At 42.6% G+C, this 20,969-nt stretch overlaps 1 protein-coding gene across 1 annotated transcript; it reads right to left on the reverse strand.

Annotated features, from left to right (window-relative positions):
- Positions 1–459: 459 nt before the first annotated feature.
- On the reverse strand, positions 460–20,227 carry MYLIP (myosin regulatory light chain interacting protein). Its single transcript, XM_069957988.1, has 7 exons — positions 19,960–20,227; positions 14,940–15,130; positions 7,103–7,282; positions 4,880–5,077; positions 3,785–3,949; positions 2,665–3,085; positions 460–2,413 (listed from the first exon to the last, which is right to left on the reverse strand). The coding sequence occupies exons 1-7, from the start codon at positions 20,044–20,046 to the stop codon at positions 2,324–2,326; spliced, it is 1,332 nt and encodes a 443-aa protein (XP_069814089.1). The 5' UTR covers positions 20,047–20,227; the 3' UTR covers positions 460–2,323.
- Between the last annotated feature and the right edge of the window lie 742 nt (positions 20,228–20,969).

Raw genomic sequence — 20,969 nt, forward strand, 5'->3', positions numbered from 1 at the left:
AACTGGCTACTTTATGCATATACACAATAATCTAGAATTTTTTTATTATTTTTTTTTTGGGGGGGAGGCATTTTGGATTGGAATTAGTCTGTATTTTATGCACAAGAACTGTTATTTTAGATTGTTTTATCTGACTGCTAAGTTTTCATTTTCCAGTAGTCTGGCTTACTGTGAAATGTTAAGCCTTTCGTTCTTGTTGACAACCGTGCATTTTCCAGTGTAAGGCTGTCATAAAGACAAAGTACACATAATAAATGTATTCTTTCACAGCAGTTCTTTATAGGAGCTGAAGGCCTATGCTGCATATTTGCTTTGTTAAGACAGTCTCAGCAACAGAATATCTTTGTTCCTTCCAAAGACTAAGCAATTTATTTATTTATTTATTTTTTTTGTAAAAAAGGTAAATAGCAAAATTAAATTAGTCATGTTAAATCCAACAAGAGAATCAGACAAAAAAGGTTATCTTCAGAAATCCTTTATTTAACTAAATATAAAAGACAAGATATTGTCTACCACACTAGACAGGAAATGACTCCAGTGTTGAATGTGGAAGAAGCAAAATCTATATATTTTACAAAGTGAAAAAATAAATACCTCTAGGAATTTGAGGCTATACATCAATGTGCCATAAAAAAGTAGAGCAAGTTTTCTAATTCATTTTGACAAAATGTCTGTGCAAAGAAACAAAATGCATAAAGAACAAATTACTGCTACATTAAGGCAATAAGAAAGGTACATAAAGAACATCTTTCCATAAAGTGACAGTGTTAATATTCCCAGCTTCAGAATTGCAGGGTATTGCACCAAAACGGCCATCTTGGTTTTTACTATATCTGTGTAGGAAAGCTCACTGTAGCAAGTGTCTGACTCAATAGAACTGAGTAGATTTCCAGATTTTCCAAAGTGACCTTAAAAAGGGCAAGAACACATACTACACATGTATAGTGAACATACTAGGTGACCATAATGCCCAAGTAATAAACAAATAAAAAGGATAGTTAACGGTGTACATAAGCTAAAAATACTGTCTGTACACATGCAAAGAACAGAAGGACAAAATACTGAACCTGATTGCTTTAGCAAAGCGGACATTCAGAACAGAATAAAGGACAGACAAGTTAATGTAGCACCCAATAAATTGTGCCCTTTGACCTATGATTCTTTTACTATATAGGTTACTGAAATATAGTATTCTCAGAACACAAAGCTGATTATCCATATTAAAAAAAAGAAAAAAAAAAAAGATAAAAAAAAACTCTAAAAAGCTAAATTACAGCATTTAAATGCTCATTTTCTAATACTGATTTAAAGGAATATCACTATGGAAAATCAAATAAATAAAATACATAGAATGTAAGCAAATAAAATTGAAGACAAAAGTCTCAAACCTAAAAAAAACTAGGCTGGTCAACAAATAGGTGGCAGAGGTTTGTTTGTTTTCTTTTTTTTTTTTTTTTAAATGACCAAATCAATAAAATTTAGTCAGGCCACTTGTATAGTGCAAGTGTACTAGGAGGTGCATTTGTGTCTGTAATGGGGCAGAGTACTAACACAAACTGACATCATAGGTCATGACAATGATTTTTAGTTTGTGTCTCGGTTTAGTTCTTAAAACAGCTGCCCAAAATGATGCTTCCTGCATAGAAATGTAAAAGCAATGATTGCCTAGAAATTCTACAGACTCTTTACTTTGCACACGCAACAAAGGGAAAAATGCGGCCATCAATAATGACTGCTGCAAATAACAATTGCGATTTGTAGCCGTCATTATCAATGGGCGGCCACCTTTTGCTGATAAAGTCCTGGAGTGAAAAAAAAGTCTATCACTCAAACAGTTCTTAATTCACTAGGATCTAGCAGCTGCATTTTTACAAGTTTCTAGTGAAGTAAGAGGCTGAGAGCTCATAAACCACCATGGTTGGTCATAAACACAGATAACTGATACACCAATATTTCGTAAAAAAAAAAACCCACACTAAGTAGTTAGTGGCAAGGAAACTGTTTAAATCTAAAACCCACCAACTTAAAAGCCCTAAAACCTGACGTCCACCATTGGAGTACGTTCGGAACAAAACTGCCATGTGTATGCATAAAACTAAAAGTGGCAAAGTTAAAATAAATGTCTGCTAACAAAAGTCCTCGCCATCCTGCGATCCAATCATTTACAAGGCAAACAGAAGAATCCTTGTTTACAGGCACCTTCTTCTCTTTAGTTGTAGCAAATTCAATGGTTGTAGCATTTCGTAGTGTAGTTCATTGTAATGTACATAAATACAGTCTATTTTATGTTAAGGTGTCCAAGGCTGAATTGAGTTTCTTCTGCTTATATGACAGTTAGATTCAACAAGCTTGTGTGTGTTGGCAAATACACGTGCTGAATGTGATCCACTGAAGCCCGGCAAACTGGACATGTCTAGAGAAGGAAGAGGAGAACATCATTAGCACAATACACTTGACCTGCCCTTTCTACACATAATACATCCCCTTAGGAACATTTAAGATTTTTTTCATGTGTTTAAACAAGACTATCCAGAGGCAAGACACTCCAGGAGCCAGGAATCTTTAGCACTCCCTCAGTTTATTACTTCCTACAAGTCCATCAAAGTCAAATTAATAACTGAAATGAAGACAGCTGATGAAATGGCTAAATGATTCAGCAGTTACCTGTAATTGGGTGGCACATCCCTCACAGCACACCATATGCCCACATGGGCAGAAGGCAGAATTAATTTCCTCTTCGCAGCAGACCATGCACAGCATGGCTTCTTTCAGTTTCCGCAGCTTCTCCTGTAGCTCCTTTGTTTGCTGACAGCTGAGGCTCTCACAGCTGTTACAGTTAACAGTACTTTCAGAGGTTTTGAGGGGGGAACCCTGACCACTATGGTCATTCCTTGGGTACAGATCCATAATGCCAGCATTGTACAAGGCTCTTCGTGCATGGTCGTAAACCTCCTTTGAAGTCCTTTTAATATCAAACACATACTTCTTGCCAACATTGATATTATCATTTAAAAATAATGATGCCAGGTGCCCTTTTAGATCCCGACTGTACTGCATCATGACAGCACTAGTAACCGTGTCACACCTAAAATGAAAAGTACAAAGTTATGGTTAATATTTCAACTCACCAAAGTTTACTGCAAGAAATTACTCATCCACATGGCTCATTACAATGTAAAGATGTGCCAATTTGGCAAGCACTTTCAAACCACTTTTAAAATTAAAAGGGATACCGTCACCCCCTTTACTCTATGCACAGTTCTCCATCCAATCCACAAGCTTGGATGACGCACATTTAGTATATACCTGTATAAAACATGTTTGTCTTTTTTATGCTCTAAAATTCGCTTTATTTTATCAGTGGACAGTGGCACCTAGGCGGGGCTTCACAGCAGTTGGGCCCTCTCTCTAGCCAGGGCTCATCTGCTGTGAAGCCTAGGTGACACTGTTAACCGAAGAAATGAAGCAAGTGTAAGCGGGGTATGTAACAGTATCACTTTAAAGCTGGCCTGCCAATAATCTTCGTGCCTGACTAACTGTTTCACATGCCATGTACTGTATGGACGGAACTGGTCTGCCAGAGACAAAAGGCTTTTTGTTATTAGTATTGCACTGTGTCTTACCAAGGATGGTCCCATTCACAGGAACCTCTGATGTCCAAATGTCTCAGTAGGGCAAATGGAAAGGAGTTGCTTTCATGAGACAACCAATTTAAAATGTTCAACCCTCCCTTAATTCACAATGACAACAGACTGGACAGTGTGAGGTGAAGATTTACACTCACCTGTAAAATGCATGGGTTTCTGTTATTGCTCTGTACAGCCCGCTGGCTGCTCTGGTGCTGATCACTTTAAAAAGAAGAACCAAGCTATTTCCAGACTCCTTGGTTATCGTCAAATATACATTCTTTCCTGACTGAGTTGCCATTTGGATAACTGGATACGTAATCCTAATTTATGAGCAAAATAAATAATGTTAGATACATACAAGCAATAAAAGGAGGCGCCAATAACAGTTTCGTAAATTTTAATCTTTGTGGCACAGCTTTAGGCTACCATATATAATCTCACAAATCTAAAGCCAAATCTACAACATTGTCTTCATTTCCTTTAAAAATAATCTGCAGAAGATATGAACTAACCCTTATACCATAGTTCCCCTAGAGTACTGCACCCACAGCTGGTCCTCTTTAGGGCCAGTTCACACCGAGAAATCAGCACTGAATCCGCAAGGTAAGTGTTCCGCCCAAAACCACCTCTGGCGAAATTCCATGCAAATTCATTTTTCATTTGATCAAATTCATTAATTTGAAAAATTTCAGAGCAGAAACTTACTGCTTAATTCATTCTAATGGGATACTAGCAGCGGAATTCACCTGAAGAATTGACATGTCATTCTTCTGGCGGAAAGTGGATTCACAGCTGAAAATTCAGCGCGGAAATTCCACTGTGTGAATGGCAGAGTGCCCATTTCCATTGAACTCAATGGAATTTGGTTCTGCACTATATTTTCAGGTGTAATTTTAAGTGAGGAATCAGCACTGGCCCTAAGGGTAATCATAATATAATACCTGAGCACATATGCCCTTCTCATCCACCCCAGTACTTTATCGAGACAAAGTTAGTTTTTAAACAAGATCGACATGCTAGTACAGCTGGCAGCCACATGTTCCATAAAAACAGAACATTTAAGAACTGTATAACCTTGGACAGTACATATAAACACATTTGGTTACTCAACAAGACAAAGGCGTCAGTAATTGTACTGTTCTGTTCCAAAACAGGAAGTACGGCAGTGTACACGAGGACACTCGACAGGAGGCAGTTGTGTTTAATATGACAATAGTAGGACTTTAGCAGAACCTTTACATAATACCTACCTATTAATTGGGGAGAAGTCTTCTTTGCAGATGGATACACCTTCAGGGCCTATTCCTATTACGAGCTTTTGTCCTTCTGCATCTCGCACAGAATGCCACTCTACCCCATAGTTTTCCAGCGTGGATACGAGCTGAAGTACCTGGTACTCCCCTGATGCCTGGATTAGCCCTTCCAAGCTTTTGTGCTTTTCAATAATACTGTAAAAGTGACAAGAGAAGACGGAGTTCACTTGGGTGAATATGCAGGGTGTATGACAAGAGCAGAAGATCTACACTTCTGGATGCTGACCAAATAACTGGAACTAATCTGTAGTGCAGGCAGAGCTATGTAAAGCCACTATTGCGCATCGTCTGCTAATCTCTTCTCATAGACCGCCTAAGCCCGGTTATGATTAGAAGATGGTCCACTGCATGCACATATTGGTGCGGCCTAATCTTATTACAGTAACAAGGATTTTACTATATGTACACATTCTGCAAAGCCAGTATTATATGGTCTTCTATTCTAAAGCACAAACAGTGGTGCACAACAAAGGAGCATTCCAGTCATAAAAAATGAAGTTCAGCAAGTCACTATGCAGCCCTCAGTCATGCAGGCAACACTGTACTGTAGTTTTGTATTCTGGATCAAGATCAGTGGCTAGCAGGGCACTGGGTTGGCCAAACTAAATGGGGGGGGGGGGGGGATGATGGCAGAGGGGTGCTCAGTGTCCCTCACTGTCCTGTGCCCCTCACTGTCCCCCTGCCATCATCCTCTTCAGCAGCCACAGCGCGCACAGCTCTGGGAGTCGGGTCGTGACATCACCATTTTATCCAGGAAGTGAAGCCTTGATGCAGTAGTAAGTGCAGGGAAAAAAAGCACTTTATGTACATTTCCCGTAATAAGTGTTTATTGGTGATTTGTATAACTTTTGATGGGTTATTCAATACAATACTTTTATTAAAGTTTTCACCGGACTTCTCCTTTAAATAAGAACTAGGATGGAACGAGTAGTCAGTACAGACACGTAAAGATCTGAACTGTTTCGGAGCCAACAGCATCATAATGAATGATGTTGGGCCTTCCGAAGTCTGTTCCATAGCACATTGCCTGTAATTACAGACCATGCACAGAACGTGAGAATAACCCCCAAGAGGACAAGACATCATACTACAGGCTGTAATATTAAATAAGACCTGCTCAGATGCTCCCAGAATATTTAACAAAGATTTATCTAGACTGAAGTCAAAGACATTAAAGTATAAGCCAACATTCAGTTATTAGTGGAGATTTATGGCAAACTGACACATTTTGCTCCTATTGAGGCTCCTCAGTAGCTTTAATGTCTGTAGTGTAAAAACAAAAAGTTGTTTTTTGTTTGAATTTCTCTCTCTAAAGCAGACATGTCAGAAGGAAAAAAGGGGTGTAAATAGGCACATGGCTAAACATGATTCCGGGTATACCTCCAAATTCCTGCCAGTGCAGAAAGGCTTCATGTATGTGTTAATATGCAAGTCAGGCTCAAGTGCCCAGGGGAAATCCCCCAGCATGGCAAGTGCCCAGGTAAGTCCTCATATTTACCACCTCTGTACCCACAATCATGATAAGAAGCCCCATGTAGCCATATCTACACCTCCGTTTTCCTGCTGACAGGTACATTTAAGAGTAGAAAGAGCTGCAAAGTGGACAATGCAGAAGCACTGATCCCAGAGTGCTCTCTCCCTTCTAGCCTAAGACACCCAAAATAAAAGGGGTAGATTTGTTTCTTGTATGTGCAGTTCCTCCAGTTTCCTCTCACACTCCAAAAACTGTGAAGTTAAAGTGTACCCATCATTCCGCTGATGCAGCAAGATAGGTTATCAAAACTCCAGCAGGTATGCAGTCTTCTAAAGCATACGGAAGGCTGCATTGTAAGTGTTATAAAGCAGTCCACAGCTATTCCAAAAGTTCCATCACCTGCTCGCTTTAGTAGAGGACTGCGTACCTGCTGGAGTTTCCACACTATATCCTGCTGCACCAGCGGAAGAGGAAACCAATTGAAGTGTACCTATTAAGTTAGGTCTACTGTGTGTAGGAGAGTGGGAACATTAGTTGTTAGCACACTAGGAGTAGGGACTGGCGATACCGGTACTGGAGAACGTTGGTATGATGTATAACAAAGATTAAACAATAAAATAATAAATCATCAAGTCTTGTCTTGCAAGCAGACTTCATGCTTTATACTTTGTTTGGATAACAAATACCTTTCTAATGTAGAAGAATCAAGCTCCTTTGTACAGGGATTCTGGTATCGGGCAGTGTTCTGATTATAGTCTCCATATTCCAGCTGGGCCATGAGAGCACTCAGCTCCACTGCTTGCTCTGGGGAACACTGCAGCCGACCAGCCAGGAGATCATCCTTTATGTGCAAGAAAAACATGTGCCTAATGGAAAGAAAAGACAAGTATGAAAAACACATTCCAGACTAGTCACACCACACACACTTCTGTTAAGTTTTCAGTAACTCATGCATTCTTGTATACATAGATGCAACAGAAAATTGTTGGAATGAGTCAGTATCTTGCTTTTGGCATCTCCCACTGGAATGACTAATGTAGTCACCCAGCTTTCCCAGGAACAGAGCAATAGATAGGAACACTCCTGAAGCCAAGCTCCCTGAATGGAAATGACATGTACTGTACATCTCAATGGGTCAGGTAGGTAGGTCAGTCAGTAATTAAGAAATGGGAATAGACTGGGTGTGGTCCTGCACATTTACATGTTTATTATGGCCAGCATGCAGTGTACTAAGCACATACTGTACAGAAGGACAGAAACAAGTCAGACACTATTTTAGGATAAAACAAAACATGGTCAGGTACTGAAGTGTTAGATCTAGCTGTACACATTTCCGGTTCAGACAGACATCTATTAATATAAAACACTACCCTTTCCACGAGGAGGATTTCAGAGACGCGTGCCAAGGGAGGGATCGCCAAACACACCTAACATAACACTTGGATAACAAACTATGACAAAGGAAACACCAAATTATGTCATGTCTAAATCACCATATCCATCCACTGCGGGGAGCGTGCCATTGTAGCTTCATGTAACTATGGTGTACAGACTAATAAAAAGCAGCACACTGAACATCGCAACTCTAATGGAACATAGAAATAAGAGGTGTAGCATACGGGTAACCAAAATTGGCCGAGAGAAAACATGCCATATTCCAATGGATTATAAAATCCACGGCAAACTTGGCAGGTGTGAGTGTACCCAAACATGTACATGGGTCATGAGGGAATTTACAGTACTAAGTGAAGCACTCAGTTGTCTTCGCAATCAGCCTGCTGTCTTATAACTCATTGCCACTCTTCCCTGGGTGCTGGGAAAGCTGGATCCAGTTCTGGGAAACTTCTACTAGTTTCCATAGACTGGATCTGGCTTTTCCCAGCACTCGAGGAGGAGCGGCAGTGATATGTTATAAGGCAGCAGGCTGATAAGCAGATTGCAAAGCTAAAAAAGCGCTTCCCTTCATTATTACGGTCAATTTGCTAGTCTCTACTAGAGACACAAAGATGTCCTCCAATATTGTAGGTGTCTTAGTAGCCTGGGAGTCAGTGCCTTTCACAGACAAATATTACATATTTAGGTTATTAATAACCTAATAAGGTAACCTAATAATTAATAACTTAATAAACTTATTGTGCAGAGAACTTTGCATAAAGCTGCACCATGTGTATAAGGCCAGATTGTTTTAACACTGGCAATAGTTATCTGGTTGATAGAATATCCTCTGCCCTATACTTGTGGCCCAATATTAGTGACTATTAGCCATGGTGACTATTCTACTGGCGTAGGCAGGGTTTATCCTGTGTTATTCCCTTGTGGTACATGTTCAGAATATATGATTAAAAGTCTAAACGTAGAGATTATGGATACATATATACTGACTGGTTGTAGGTGTCTTTTGGAATTTTTGACTGTATTAAGAGAAACACACCTCTGTTATATATTTGGCCAAACATTTGTGAGCCTATAGGAGGCACCACTATCCATTCTCTGACTACATAATCTCCTAAAGTAGCCTATATATGCTGTTCTATGATCAGAACATTGTGAAGTGATGCAGAAGAGCCAGAAATAGCAGCAGTGAGCGGGTGACAAGGACACATCTTATATTAGCATACATTAGTTGGTAATCTCCTGTACATTTTAGATCTGTATAATCGCCATCACACTCAACAAGATTTTAGCTTTGTTCTCATTACATCTGGGTAAACAAGTCCATGTTCCCCACTTTATCAAAGCATGGCACAGTGTTATCGGCCTCTTTATATTCCCTGACAGAGGAAGGAGAGCTCAGCATGCTGCTCTCCTGATCTCTATGGAAGCCTGTCATAAAATTGATAAATAGCAGCTACAAACTGTTCTGGCTCATAGATGTCATCCTGGCACTTATAAAAGAACAATGGGGGAATGGAGACATCCATACCCCAACAGTGTAATGTGAACTGTACTAGTGGGTACATGACCAGATAATCAATCATTTTTGTACTGATTTCTAATTCTGTGCCCATAACCTATTGCCCCCTCTTTATATGGAGGCCCAGTTTTATTTTACCACACATTTTTAAGGCAGAATAAGGCGGTACACGTGTGATGGCCATGAGTGCATAGTCTGGACTATGGGGGGGGGGGGGGGGTATGATACATAAAGATACTTGTATCTAATAGTGTTACAAATAGAATTACAATTACAAAATACATCTCTCAGCTGGACCATATGTAAAGCCATACACAAAAACTTAACACCTACAACACTAACTGTTTAATAGTTTTCTGTGGATTTATACACCATCAATAAGAAATTACATCCCCCCCTCCCCCACAAAAACAAAAAAAAAAAAACAAAAAAAAAAAAACACCACAAGTAGTTGACAACTACTAAACACAAATATAATGGAAGGGAGACTTCAGGAGCCGCCACACTATGGGAGGAGGATGGCAGTGCACCTGGTGTTCTCTAGTTACAAACCTCATTGTCTGGTAACCTTTCCCCTAGTTACAGTGAACAGCAGCTTTCTGGATGCCATCTGCAGCTGTATACCAAAGTAATATATCCAGCAGCAAACATTAGACTGGAGAGGGTAACTCTACAAAATGCCATGTTTAAGGAACCCCAAGCCAAACATGTGAGTCTATAAAAAACCCATCCATCTCCATTCCTCGCATAGATGTCGGGGAACTTCCTGTGTGTTATTTAGTCAATGGCACCTCCTGAACTCATTTTGCACTACACTATTCCTCTAACACTTTGTTGTTATCAGACAGATTATCTGCCAAAGATTTAAAGCCAAAGCCAGGAACAGACTAAACAGATCAGGTCATACAGGAAAGCCTGAGATTCCTCCTCTTTTTAAATCCATTCCTGGCTTTGGCTTCATATCTTTGGCAGATAATCTGTGTAAACGTCCCCTAACTCCCATATTAACTAACAATATTGGCCATTTATGTAACATTTCTTTTGTGCCGTTATGGGGACAGCCATCACACCTGAGCTGTGTTTATTCTTACATCTCCCCATGGAGATGTTCATTGTCCCTCTGTCCAGCCCTATACTTTGTATGAAGCAGTTTTGTAAGCATGCTCTGGGAGCTCTGTGACCTGGGGAAGGCCAGTCTGTATGGGAAAGATGGCTGAACTGCTGTGGTCTGATCTGTATACTGGTTTTTAGGCTTAGTGGCCAGATTAGCCATTTATAAGATATTATAAGACAGTAAGATCAAGAATTTGTTTAACAAAGACTTAAATAGGTCAGTTTCTGATGACATCCCTTTAATTTGTAACAGTTCAATGTAGGGAAGCAAATCACAGGAGGTGCTGGTTCCTGTTCACATGTACTTAAAAAGAGGACCTGTCACCCCCCGTGCCGGGGTGACAGGCTCCCAACCCCTTTACAGCCCCCTATACTCACCTGATCCCGCCGTGTGCTCATAGGAGAGTCCGATGCCCATAGAGAATGAGGGAGCATCGGACTCCCCATTCATTCTCTATGAGCGTCGGACTCTCCTGTGAGCGTGTGCCGGGCTTCGGGCGCTCATATCTCCGTGACCCGACCGGATCAGGAAGCGGGACCCGGCGGGATCAGGTGAGTATAGGGGGTTGTAACGGGGGACGGGGGGGGGGGGGCGGGGGGTCTGGAGCCTGTCACCCCAGCCCGTCTCCTTTAACCTACTGTTTATTTCAACAATATAAACATAGCTGAAAGCTGCAGGAGAAAATCCACAGCGTGTTAGGGACATGTGAATGTACCCATAACCTACAAGAAACAAGCGTAGACTGGTATGCAGGAGGAGGAACGGCAGACACTGCAGCTTCTGCTGAAACACGATACACCGGCCAACCAGGCAGCTTCCTCTTACACCAATCTATATTCTACATCTCAAGCCAACAGCCATTACTGGAGGTTACTAGAAGTCAATGACCCATTGTTACACAATGTCATGTGACTTCCTCAAGAGAGCGATGAAGTTATACAGCAGCGCAAGAAATATTTAGCCATAGTAAATCATGCTGTATGCTTTGGGGTGGGCAGAGACACAATTTCACTGTGTAGGTGCTGCGCGTTACAGACGACGACTGACTAAAATGTATGTAAGCACTTGCTGTGTATGTTATGGCCATGATCACTTTACAGGGCACAGTGAGAAAAAAAAAAAAAAAAGTGTTATATTTGGATCTGTGGTTTTTAGTTAAAAATACAAGTGAAACCAACACAATGGGGGACAATTTTTAAGGAGTCTAATGTGTGCAACTATTCTGAGGATCAGTGTATATTTTGTTCCAATATCTTGTGACTGATTCATTAAAATGTACCACTGCCAAAGTAAAAAAAAAAAAAAAAAGTCACAATAATTGCGCAAATATATTCACCTGGTACTGACCAGACGTAAGCCTGCACCTGTTTGTGCGACTTTGTAAAAAGTCGCAAATGATAAATTGGGCGCTAATCCCAGATTATGTGAACTTTTGGGTGAATACTCAAAACAGGCAGATTAAAAAAAATATTCGCCTGTCAAATAATGGTTCATAAATAGATTAAAAAAAATGGGTGAAAAATGCAATTCACCAAAAATTAGGCGCAAAACCCTTGATAAATGTCCCCCAAATTTTTCATTTATGTTCCCCCCCACTCTGTGTTTTGGTGCCATAGATTTTGGCTACGATTACTGATCAAAAATGAGGACTAGCTGGGCCATTTTCTATGGGTGCGAAACCTCATTGTATGTTATGAAAACAAATAGTAGTGCAGAGCAGGTGGTCTGGGACAGGCAAGTATACATTACCGACATGGCCACCACAACATATTAATTTTCCCCCAGATAACCTTTGGGCCATGTCACACAACATAAGTAAAGTATTAATCACGGCCGTTGTTGCCGACTTGCAACACAACAGAAATTAATACTTAACTTACACTGAGCTGCAGCTAGAGGGAATGCGGGCAGTGTACACATATAGTATACACTCCGGCCAGGATCGCTAGTGGCCAATTCAGAACCTGTCAGTTCATATGATGAAGCATACAGCTTTGGCAGCACACTACTGTGTGCAGCTGGAAATTCAGATATTAGCGCACGCTGATGCGCCTGCATCCGAATTCATTAGTACCACAGTGTGCACACAGCCTTAGTTTAAAGTGTCACTGTCATTATAACTTCCAAAATTTAAAAAACAGATGTGATAAAAAGCAAGTTTGCAATTTACATTCATAATTTTTGCAAATTTTTTATATAGCAAATTTGAAATCTACTGTTGATTCAGATTTTGAAAGTTATAACAGTCACACTTTAAGCCAATTAATAGTTGATCTAAGTTTATTGAGTATCCTGAGCCCCGGTTATCTATTGCATTCTAAAAAGTGTATTCCCAGCTCAACTAATACATGTAAACTTGTAGGGCCAGACCACTGTCTTTATAGCAGAGTAGTGGTCAGTAACCTCGACATCGAGCTGTCAACAACAGTAGGGAAAGAGCAGTATATCAGGAGGAGACAACAAGTTTGCTTAATGTATTAGGAATACCCCTTTTAAAAAGGACATTGTCATTTCAGAAAATTTCCCTCCATTTACTAGCCAATGTAATTCCTAACATTTTTGTAGGATATACAGTAAGGGTACAAACCCACTTGATTTATTTGCTGCATGAATCAGTCTTAAAAATAAGCAGGCAAAAGGCAGGTTGGCTTTATACAATTGTTCTGCGTTAAAATACGCAATTGCGTATTTTTGAAGCGTGAAGCTTGTTGTTAGCAAAGCATCAGTTGTTAACAACCTGTGCAAAAACGCATGTAGCTTCACGCTTCAAAAATACGCAATTGCGTATTTTAACGCAGAACAATTGTATAAAGCCAACCTGCGTTTTGCCTGCTTATTTTTAAGACTAATTCACGCAGCAAATACATCAAGTGGGTTTGTACCCTAAGGGTACAAACCCACAGACCGTATACCCAGCAGATACGCAACAAATAAGCAGCAAACACGCAGCAGATTTGTTGGTGCAGATTTGATGCTGTGTTCAGTTATTTAGATCTAATCTGCTGCGTATTTGCTGCGTATCGCAGCAGTAAATACGCTGCTTATACGGTGTGTGGTTTATACCCTAAAGGAAAGAATTTAGTTCCACAGTACTAAGCCAATCTGAAAACAGAGAGGCCTCTAAGGGCCCTATTACAAGAAGCGATAATCAGCCAAATCAGGCCGATTCGGACAATCACTCCATGTAATATAGACATTGATCAGACGGCGATCGTTGTCTTTTGGTCCTCACCCAAAATAGTCGCCTGCTGACCACGCACCGCTACTAAAATAGCAATGCGCAGCCAACGATTGTGTAAACTTGTCACAACTGTTTTGAAAATACAGCGGTGGTTCCGGTAAGCGAGCAGAACACCGGGAGTGTATATTGGTCACGTATAACAGTTTAGGGCATGGGCGGCAAGGGCATTACTAACAATGTCTGTGCAGACCTTGCTAAACAATTATTGAGCCGTGTAATAAGGTCAGTAAGTGAGCGCCGATCTAGCAGATCAGCACCAGTTTACAATATTGATTAGGTCGTCATCGGCTCGTCTAATAGGAACCTTACATTAAGGCCAATCAAGTGATATCTACACAACACACTGAATTATTCTGACTGCTCTTCTACACTGTTCACAGACATGGTACCTGCACACAACATACAACAGGCTTGGAGCCAATGATGGTGGTTTTCACAATGAAAAATTCCAGAGGCATCTGTATGGCCCCAACCATTTTGTGTTACATTTCTGCACTGTACTTCCTGAAAAACAGTCTTATCTGGCACCATGAGCTGGAAAAAGCTGAGCCAGTGAAAGAGGGAGGGAGCTTCCTGCTCTGCTGTACTTGTGGTTTTCTATGACCTATAATAACATAGTCTGCTATATGAGGTTACTGCAGGGCAGATGCAAAACAAGGGAGGTTAACCAGAGCCACTTTACTTCCCTATACATACGGCAAAGACAAAGAGAAAGTTTAACATAAGCAGCCTGCTCCCTGTTCAGGAGACAGTGCTATATATCTCCAGCAATTACTATACAACGCTTACACAGCCATGGTACTCATTTCTCTGACAGTCACAGAAGTTTTATTAGGAAATCTTCTGCCAGACAAAAAATTGTGCCACACAGATCCTGGCACAAGAATGCCATTGCAGTCTGACACTTAAGTAGGTCTTTGTCCTTCTCAAAAATAAGTCTACAAACTTCTGTACAATATTCGCATAACATTTCATTAGACAAGACCTCTACCTAGTTGTAAAGCAACATGAGGAGTCTGCTATCCATCATCAAAAGCCAAACTATGAATAAAATATTAGAATACAACTACATGTGGCCTGTCCGTATTGGGTCTTTACGAATATCGACTGAGCACAGAGAGAAAGGACTGGTGTGCAGTACTCTGTCCTTACTATTCAGGATAGGATAGCAGTAATGCACTGTTCTGTTCAGCGGCTGTCACCATAAATAGGACATCATAACTCTAACAAGTAATCGGCAAATGTGTTTTTTACCTGGTCTGCTCCTGAAGAATAAGATGGGGCTCCACAAAGAACTTGACTCTTAGCTTCAGCCTGAAGGGAGCCAGCCCGTCCATCTGCTGGGATATTCGGTTTCGTAGATTCAGCCATAGACTCTCTCCTTTATTACCACTGAACTGTAAGCCAAAGTAATCCACTTCAATAATACCCAGACGTTCACAAACCTAAAAACCATGAAAAAAACAAAACAGAAAGGTATTTGTAGAAAGTAGCGCTAAAAAGGTCTAGATGACCAACAAAAGATTTTAGGCACGTGCATTGCTTTGTGTATATACACTCTGGAGTGACAGTGTCTTATGAGGAAGCCGCTATACTTACCAAACCTCTATATGGGCTACTGAGACATTTCTGAGCCCATCCATGTACAGAAAGAGAAAGCATCTTACTCTTACTGTACTGCAGTGTCAGATCAGAAAAACTGGTTGTAGGATAGTCTTAGGACAGGCATGCTGGCACATGTTCAACTAGTGAGCAAACAGTGAACTAATGCCTGCAGCACTCTGCTAACACAAAGGTACGAATGACAGGAGTATGTCAATCCAATATCATCAAGTATGAGCCTGACCGCTCGGATAATGTGCAACCTGGACAAGCTGTTGGCCTCGCTATCTAACTAATAGGCTCTATGTAAATATACAGAGCAGGGAAATACTCGCAGGAGATATAGTATGTAAGTCAGGTAAGGGACAAGCTGGACTTATGCCCCGTGGGGGAATAAGTTGGATCTGTTAGTATGTAAAGTAAATGTTTCACATTATAACAACTCACTGCTAAATTAAAGCTTTAGTTTCACTTCAAATTCACACTCATGTGATCAAGGAAAACAAGCCGCTCTTCGAGGAAGCGCGTGCTGGGGAGCAGAACAGGCAAGTCTTCACTTTTAGGCCCCGTGCACACAGAGCAAGAGTAGCGGAATTCCACAGTGGAACTGTCCGCCGCGGAATGCCGCCAGCCTCCGTGTCATAATGGGCACTATGGGAGGCTCGCGCGGCTCCTCTCTCCGCGCTGAAGAATGAACATGTTCCTTTTTCAGCGCCAAGAGATGCAGCACGCGAACCTCCCATAGAAAGGCATTATGACACAGAGGCTGGCGGCATTCCGTGGCGGACAGTTCAACTGTGGAATTCCGCTGCTCTTGCTCTGTGTGCACGGGGCCTTAGCCTCTTTTTGGTATCCCAGGGCGTGTGTATACAGCTAAAACATACACTAACACAAACCTACAGGGATTTCTGCTTCCAAATGAGTGTGTTTCTGCATAAACACACCCCATCATCTATAAAACACAGAAAATTGGTGTGGTTTTTAACATGGCTTTTTCACTATGGAAAGTTAAGGCTGGGTTTGCATCTTTTTTTCATCTGTTTTTGCAAAAACGGATGGAAAAAAATGGATGCAATTGTGTGCATCCATTTTGATCCGTTTTTCTACTGACTTCCATTATAAAAAAAAATAAAAAATAAAAACATCTTTTAATGTACACAAAAATAAGGTCAAGTATATTTTTGTGTACATAAAAAAAAAAATAGATGCCTTTTAATCCTTTATAATGAAGTCAATGGAAAAAAAACAGATGCACACAATTGCATCCATTTTTTGCAAAAACAGATTGCAAAAAGGTAGTGCAGTTAAGGGCAGGGCATTAGGCTTCCAGCATAGGACACTTAGCTGAAATAAAGGAAGTAGACGAAGAGGAATTTTACAAGGTGGCCCGTAGCCATTCTGCACTTGTGTTTGTGACCGTCCTGCTCCGCCTCCACTGACATTTTACCTTTCAGATTACAGTATACATGCAGTTAAACAAGCAGTCGCAAACTGACATCTGACAACTTTAAAAGTAAACAAATTTTCCTCAATATTTCTCTCTTTTCCATACATTTTCAAGTAGAGAGGCCTATGCTCAAACTGGTGTTCATGGAGTCGGGTTCCAGCTCTTCCACGCTGCAGCCAATGGCTCTGACTAGAATCCATATAATCTGAGCGGATTCTCCAGACACTGGACAGCTGTTTGTTAGAAACAATTGCAGTGTTAATGTGTATCAATTCTGCTACAGAAAGAGCCATGGAAAGGCAGCTCTCAATCACTAGGAGACATTGTAGCCCTCCATGTATGCTAGAACAGAGCTGTTACTCATGTAGGGGGGTTCCCATTGCCTAATAATGGAGCCCTGGATAATGATAGAACAAGATCTGTAATGTCCATACCATACATTGAATTAAACAGTATATGTAGCCCTGTAATGGAGCTAAACACCCTGTATACAATCCAGCATGGAGTCTTATCAGTGAAGACAAAATGAAGTGTTCCAACACCATGTTCCTGATCTAGAGGTTAAAATAGAAGTGAACTGCAGTAACCCTGTCAGCAGCGCTCGGCCCTTAGAGTCAGCGGCAATCTGGAATGTCTGGAGCGGAGTAAAATTTCTGACGCAAGTATGAATCACATAAAAAGTGGATTTATATTTCCTATGTGATTACAGAGCAGCTTATTCCACATAAACACTTGTACGTCTTTGTGTCAGATCAGCTGTGTCGGACAAGCACTGGAAACAGGGACACAAGACAGGTCCAGGACTTCTACCTTAAAGGGGTAATCCACCCAAAAATTTTTTCTTTCAAATCAACTGGTGCCATAAAGTGCCAGAGATTTGTAATTCACTTCTATTAAAAAATCTTAAGTCTTCCAGTACTTATCAGCTGCTGTGTGTCCAGCAGGAAGTGGTGTTTTCTTTCCTGTCTGACCCAGTGCTCTCTGTTGCCTCCTCTGTCCATGTCAGGAACTGTCCAAAGCAGGAGCAAATCCCCATAGAAAACCTCTCCTGCTCTCCAGACTGGAAATAATACAACTTCCTGTTGGGCATACAGCAGCTGATAAGTACTGGAAGGCTTGAGATTTTTTAATAGAAGTAAATTACAAATCTCTGGCACTTCATGGTAGCAGTTGATTTGAAAGAAAAAATTTTTGGGTGGACTACCCCTTTAAGGTGGACATATATATTATTTACATAGTCTGGTCATAAAACGCCAGAGGAAGAGATTAGGAGCCTGTGGCAGTAAAAGAATAAAGTCAGAATATTGATAGGATGCTGGTTAATGACACTGTGGAACTACTACTCTCAGTATGGCTTCATAGCACAATGCTGTCACATGTAGTAATGTGGGGTTCCTCAGAATACAGGATAACCTGTAACATCACACACCTTCTATGGGCAGGAGTGGCAACATTTACCAGAAAGGAAAGAAATACAGACCCTTGTTTCTAAACCCTGACATCCCCTATAAAAGAGTAAAATAACTACTATAGGGTATTTATTCCTACAATACCATCATCACTTTTCAGCTGTACGCCACCATTATACCATCACAAAGGGTATTCTGAGGAACAGCCATAGGCTTTAGTACATCAAATGTAGTACTTGTATGACATTTGGGTCCAACAAATAACAGCAGTCAGTAATAAAAATGTAGTTGCGTAGTCTACCTTTGGTGTACTGAGCCCCATGACTAGGCTATTGTATTCATCTAAACTTTTTCACAGTATCCAGCTGTATACCTGTGGCATAAAGCTAAAGCATGTGAATAACCCCTAAGAATCTAGATGAAGGGCTATAACTGTAACGACAGAAAGCGAAGATCACTGGTCCGCAATCTGTGACTCTATAGCTGCTCTGAAACTACAACTCCCAGCATGTGGCTACCAGGCATACTGGCATAATCCGAGGCAGCTGAACAGTTGGATCCAACACAATGGATCACTCGAAAACGCTCATGTAACTAGTCAGGGTTTCCAAGTCTTCTTTGCCATCTTGCATCCTTCTTACATCTATGAAAGCACAAGGTAAACAGGACATGAAGCAAGATGTGTACACAGCCACAGAGCACCTGAGCAGGGCTTACCTAGTGTGGGAGGCCTGGAGCTCAGTGACTACACCAGCTACAGTCAGCTCTGTGCAATGCTTTCTTATGAGGTCACTTGCCTATAAAGGTGGTAAACAATCCACAATAGCCTGGGCTCAACAGCTACCCTATAATAATAAGCTGGTGATCCCATAACAGATGGTAAGATAGACAACTAACAAGATCCTGGCAGGTGTATGCTGGGGCATACAACACATCTGTGCCCACTCTACCTGCAAGATCAGTGAGGGGTCCACTGTGAGGTGCAGGAGACACAGGGTCAGTAATGAGGGGATGGGCAGTAACGAGGGGCTCCCCCGTGACAGGGTCAGTAACGAGGGGCTCCCCCGTGACAGGGTCAGTAACGAGGGGCTCCCCCGTGACAGGGTCAGTAACGAGGGGCTCCCCCGTGACAGGGTCAGTAACGAGGGGCTCCCCCGTGACAGGGTCAGTAACGAGGGGCTCCCCCGTGACAGGGTCAGTAACGAGGGGCTCCCCCGTGACAGGGTCAGTAACGAGGGGCTCCCCCGTGACAGGGTCAGTAACGAGGGGCTCCCCCGTGACAGGGTCAGTAACGAGGGGCTCCCCCGTGACAGGGTCAGTAACGAGGGGCTCCCCCGTGACAGGGTCAGTAACGAGGGGCTCCCCCGTGACAGGGTCAGTAACGAGGGGTTCCCCCGTGACAGGGTCAGTAACGAGGGGCTCCCCCGTGACAGGGTCAGTAACGAGGGGCTCCCCCGTGACAGGGTCAGTAACGAGGGGCTCCCCCGTGACAGGGTCAGTAACGAGGGGCTCCCCCGTGACAGGGTCAGTAACAAGGGGCTCCCCTGTGGTAGGGTCAGTAATGGGGTCTGCTCTGAGGCAGTGGACAGCAGGGTGACCCACTCTCCAATATGATAAGCAGCCAGGAGGCCGAGCAGGTGGCACAGACAGGCAGGTAGTCAGGACTGGTGCCAGCTATGCCAGCCTACACCGGGCATGTCTGGCAGCAGCAGAGGGTGATACCATAAGGCAGAAAGAGGTCAGACAGCTGGCAGAGAAGCGGCACAATGTGGCCGGTGAAGCCCCCGATGAGTGTCCGGGCTCCGGGCACACGTACCTGGTTGAGGCAGTCCTCCCCATTAGCCTTGGTATCCACCACCACCTCCATCACCACCGAGTCCGGTCTGGTCACATAGCACAGCATGGCAGCACGCAGGAGGCTTCTCTCCCAGGATACAACTAGTCAGCGAGCTGTCGCCCAGTGTAGCAGCGGCCTGTGTGCTAGCCGGGCCCCCCCTGTGGGTATCCGCATGTAGGTGAGGGATCGCAGGAAGCCGCCTGCTGCCAGCAGCCAACACACAAGGGAATGGAGAGTCCCAGCCGTCCGTCCCCGTCTGCTGCCTCATAAGCCCCACCCCTTCGGTGTAAACTCCGCCCCCACACACGCTCATTGGCTCAGCGACATCTGTTTTAGAAGTAGGACTTGTGGGACATGCGCAGTAGATTACACTGAAGCCGGTAGCTGAGAGGGCAGGACGCGATGTGCTTCCACATAATAACAACTAGCAGACACCTCGGCGCTGGGTAGCTGTGATGTAACTGGAGACACCTAGTGGCCGAAGGGTGAATATGCTGCCAACAGGTGAAAATAGTTTGTGAGTTGTGTGTGCAACAAGGGTACAATCCTCTGCTGTGTGATGTCAGCAGGAGGGGCGGGGTTGTGCTTACAAGCAGAAAGTAGGAGATAGTGAGCTGCTGTACTATACACTGTACAGAAACAGAGGGAAGGAAGCAAGCTCCAATATCCACAATAATAACATAGAGGGGATAAAGGGGACAGGACTGGTGTATGTGGAGTCTGTATACAGGGGGAGAGGACTGGTGTGTGGGGTCTGTATACAGAGGGAGAGGACTGGTGTGTGGGGTCTGTATACAGGGGGAGAGGACTGGTGTGTGGTCTGTATACAGGGGGAGAGGACTGGTGTGTGGGGTCTGTATACAGAGGGAGAGGACTGGTGTGTGGGGTCTGTATACAGGGGGAGAGGACTGGTGTGTGTGTGGGGTCTGTATACAGGGGGAGAGGACTGGTGTGTGTGTGGGGTCTGTATACAGGGGGAGAGGACTGGT

This window comes from Dendropsophus ebraccatus, chromosome 2 (assembly GCF_027789765.1).
Source record: "Dendropsophus ebraccatus isolate aDenEbr1 chromosome 2, aDenEbr1.pat, whole genome shotgun sequence".
Taxonomy (NCBI): domain Eukaryota; kingdom Metazoa; phylum Chordata; class Amphibia; order Anura; family Hylidae; genus Dendropsophus; species Dendropsophus ebraccatus.

Excerpts from the sequence above, each read along its gene's own strand:
- MYLIP (XM_069957988.1), bottom strand. The coding sequence starts at position 20,046 with ATGCTGTGCTATGTGACCAGACCGGACTCGGTGGTGATGGAGGTGGTG. Across the intron at positions 5,078-7,102 it reads GATTCTTCTACATTAGAAAG|TATTATTGAAAAGCACAAAA; the intron begins GTATTTGTTATC and ends TCACTTTTACAG. Across the intron at positions 3,950-4,879 it reads GACTTCTCCCCAATTAATAG|GATTACGTATCCAGTTATCC; the intron begins GTAGGTATTATG and ends CTCATAAATTAG.